The following is a 3,743-nucleotide window of genomic DNA, read 5'->3' as shown; positions in this document are numbered from 1 at the left end:
GCCAGTCCAGGTGCGTTATCCTCTGCTACCCACAGCCTGGAAACTTCATGTGTCAGCCCATGTAGCTCATCTATATCTGGCCTTGTTACTTATCTGATTTCAGTCTCCATTCTTCTGCTCATTGATAGTGAGTGTTAATATCATAGTCCTTGTTCAAGCCAGGCTTAAAGTCACATTTCATTGTGGTCCAAATGTAATAATCTGGGCCTGTAATTTTTGGAGCAGGTCCCCTTCCAGTGGGGGAATTGGATAGTTTGAAAGATAAATAAATTCATGCTGGACCTCTCATCTCCCTATGACACACCTTTTTGGCTGGCATAATGTCCTATGTTCTGGGACTCTGGTGGCTCCTCTGGTAGGCACATTTTTCTTGGATAGTAGCCTAATGGTTTGCATCACTGCCAAGTGCTCAGCTCCACTATTTATCATAAAGTCCATGAATTGGCCCCTATTTCATCCTTCAAAAAGGCTGTACCCAGACAGGATGAGTCTGGCACGTGTCTTAATTGTTGTCAGTCCTTAGTTATTGCCCCATGTACAATGCCAAATTGTTTTTGTGAATGTTGCCCCTGGCCAGCTATCAGACACCAAAGAGGTACAATGTGTTTCATGAAAAGAGCCAGGGATTTAGCCCAGTGTCACAGCACCTGCCTGGCAAGTGTGAGGTCCTGAGTTCAATTAGTAATATCACTCCCATAAAAAAAAAAATTATTTCATAAACTGTTCCCCACCTCTGGGAGCTTAACTTTAGTCCCCTGTAGAGTCTTTTGTAAAGTTCTTCAACACATATTCTAGTGGGGTGGACTCCAATGGTGCCCTCCCATGTTTACCCTGTTGCAACATAAATCACTCTGTCAAGAGCTTTTGCTTCAGGTTCATGAGATCGTTTCCTCCTGGGAGTTTTTTAGATGGAACAATCTAAACTCCAGAAAACTAAGACCCACATATATATCTTTTGATAAATTACTTCTACAGCTTTCCTCTGGCATATGTACTCTTTCCAGTTTTGTCATTATCTATCCTTTTTATCTCTTTAGCATGACAAAATTTCTACCATATGGAATACTCTCACATCAAAATTATAACTCTTATACTTATACCTTCTTAATATTTTTCTTCATTCCACTTATTATAAACTTTCTATAACACCCAGTAAGAATGGCTATCATTAAGAAATCAACCAATAACAAATGCTGGCGAGGCTGTGGAGAAATAGGAACCCTTCTCCACTGCTGGTGGGAATGCAGACTGGTGAAACCACTGTGGAAATCACTTTGGAGATTCCTCTGAAAACTAGGTCTAGAGGTCCCATTCAACCCAGCTATCCCCCTGCTGGGTATTTTCCCGGAAGATCTAAAAACATCATATCACAGTGATGTATGTGCACCTATGTTCATAACAGCACAATTTGTAATTGCTAAAAAATGGAAGCAACCCAAATGTCTATCCACTGAGGATTGGATCAGAAAATTGTGGTACTTTTATATAATGGAAGATTACTCAGCTGTAAAGAAAGATAAACTTGAAGCTTTTATAGGTAAATGGTCACAACTAGAGACCATACTCATAAGTGAAATAAATCAAACCTGCATGTGCAAGCGCTGCATTGTCTCAGTAGTGTAAAACCTGAAAGAGTTAATTTAAACTAGGAGGTATGATAGACATTGTGAAATGATAGGAAAGCACTCAAGGGTAAAGGGCAACTGGGATGTGGGAAAAGAGAAGGGAAAGAAGGAGAAATTTTGTATGTATATATATATACAGGATAGTTAACATAGTTGTTCTACTCTCTTCTATTTCTTTGCTGAAAGAAACTATCAATGAGTCCTTGACTGATCGATATTGCATGTCTCTATCTGTTTTCATGAAAAACCACTTTGAAGATATCAGTATGTAATACAACAAGCATTCTTAATTTCCTACCACTTTGTACCTCTGTATTGTCTGTACTGTTCTTTTGCTATTTTTTTAAAGGTTGTCTGTCTGTTAATGTTTCCCTGCTTTTATTTTTAAAATAAAAAAAACTTTCTGTAACAAACTTGGCTGCAGCTTGTAGGATTTTAAAGTGTCATTTTCTCTCTTTTTTTCCCTCAAATTGTTACATTTTATATGTGACTAAGTGCAAACAGACCTGAGTGATCTTGAATCAGTGTTCCTCTTGTAGAGACCTAACAACACAGCCTTCTTGTAACCGCCTTATCGGCATGCCTCATGGCTCAAGGGCATGGCTGACATGGGACAGAAGCGAGGCTAGATAAGTTTCAGGTTCCTGGAGCTTATTTCTGATAAGTTTCTGTTTCCCTGAAGTGAGCCTTAAAATCCCCCCCCACCACCCAAGGGATCAAACCTGATTGGCCTATAGCCATCAAACCTGATTGGCCTATAACCAAACTCATGTTTTAACCAGTCATACAACGAGTGTAGCTCTTTAACCAACGCAATTGGCTTCTGTAACCCCGCTTGCTAATCCTTCCAGACCCTATATAACCCCTGCCCTGGAAGCCCCCGGGGTCGTTCTCCTGCGTGAGAAGCAGACCCTATGCTGGCATAGAAATAAAAAAACCCCTTGCTTTTGCATGAGAGACCGTCTCTTGGAGGTTCTTTCCATCCTGCCGTGAGAGCCAGACCTTACATTTGGTGCGTTGGCCGGGAAGTCTCCGGCGGTCAGGAGGGAGCCTCCAACGGCCGCAAGGTGCCTCTCGGGGTGAGTACGGCCGTTTAATTCTTTGTTCCCCTCTTTCTGCGTCTGTGTGTCTTCCTCCGTCGTAGGTCCGTTCCGTTCGGTGGGTGACGACCCACGTTAGTTGGAAGAAGCATAACTCGCTTTTTCTGTTTGTCTGAGGAGATCGAGGAGTAATTCCTCGGTGACTCCCGTTTGGCCCAGGTGGGCATTTGTTATAATTTGGAACGGACCAGTTTTGTCCTTTTTTTTTTTTTGTTTCTTTGTCCCTTTCGGTTTCGTTTCATTCCCTCCGCGCAGCGTCACCTAGTTTTTGCCTTTGCAGCATGGGACAAGGACCATCTGGCCCTCTGGATCTCACCCTGGCCTGCTGGCCGGAGGTTTGTGAACGGGCTCACAATCTCTCTCTAGCAGTAAAGAAGCCCAAGTGGATTGTATTTTGCAGGTCAGAGTGGCCCACTTTTCAGGTTGGACGGCCACCACAAGGCTCTTTCCAGCTCTCCCTGATTCAGGCGGTTAAAGATGTCATCTTCAGGACGGGACCTTCTGGACACCCGGACCAACAGGCCTACATCTTGGTGTGGCAAGACCTCTGTGAAAACCTTCCCCCTTGGGTAAAATCTTTCCTCCCCCAGGAGCCTCCCCCAAAATCCTATAAGGCTCTACCCCTCCATCCGACCGCCCCACCCGTCCTACCCGAGTCACAGGCTGATTTTATCCATTTGGACATGGACCCTCCACCCACCTATGCCCCTTCACCCCAGTCTCCCCCAGCCATTCCGAGTCCCTCTCCTCCACCCTCAACTCCTCAAGGGTCAGATGATGAGGGACCAGGCCCCGCAGGGAATACAAGGGGGGTTCAACAGAGGAGGGCACAGGGCCCACCCGAGGCAGCCGTAACTTTACCCCTACGACCCTTCGGAAACCCCGTCCCCGACGGGAACGGGGGGGGGGAGATGCCAAGCCTACAATATTGGCCCTTCTCCACGTCTGATCTCTATAACTGGAGGAATAATAATCCTCCCTTCTCTGAGGATCCCACTAAACTAACAGGTCTGATGGA

General features: G+C 44.8%; 1 protein-coding gene across 1 annotated transcript; it reads left to right on the top strand.

Moving 5' to 3' along the window:
• Window positions 1–2,548: 2,548 nt before the first annotated feature.
• LOC106146847 lies at window positions 2,549–3,743 on the top strand (the record flags this gene model as incomplete). Its single annotated transcript, XM_013505539.1, is given in 1 exon segment — window positions 2,549–3,743. A coding segment is annotated over 1 exon segment (737 nt), but the record flags the coding sequence as incomplete, so codon positions are not given.

Source organism: Chinchilla lanigera, unplaced genomic scaffold, assembly GCF_000276665.1.
Source record: "Chinchilla lanigera isolate Chin_1 unplaced genomic scaffold, ChiLan1.0 scaffold00097, whole genome shotgun sequence".
NCBI classification, from domain to species: Eukaryota; Metazoa; Chordata; class Mammalia; order Rodentia; family Chinchillidae; genus Chinchilla; species Chinchilla lanigera.
The sequence above is the reverse complement of the archived record's forward strand: the minus strand, read 5'-3'. Positions and strand labels throughout refer to the sequence as shown.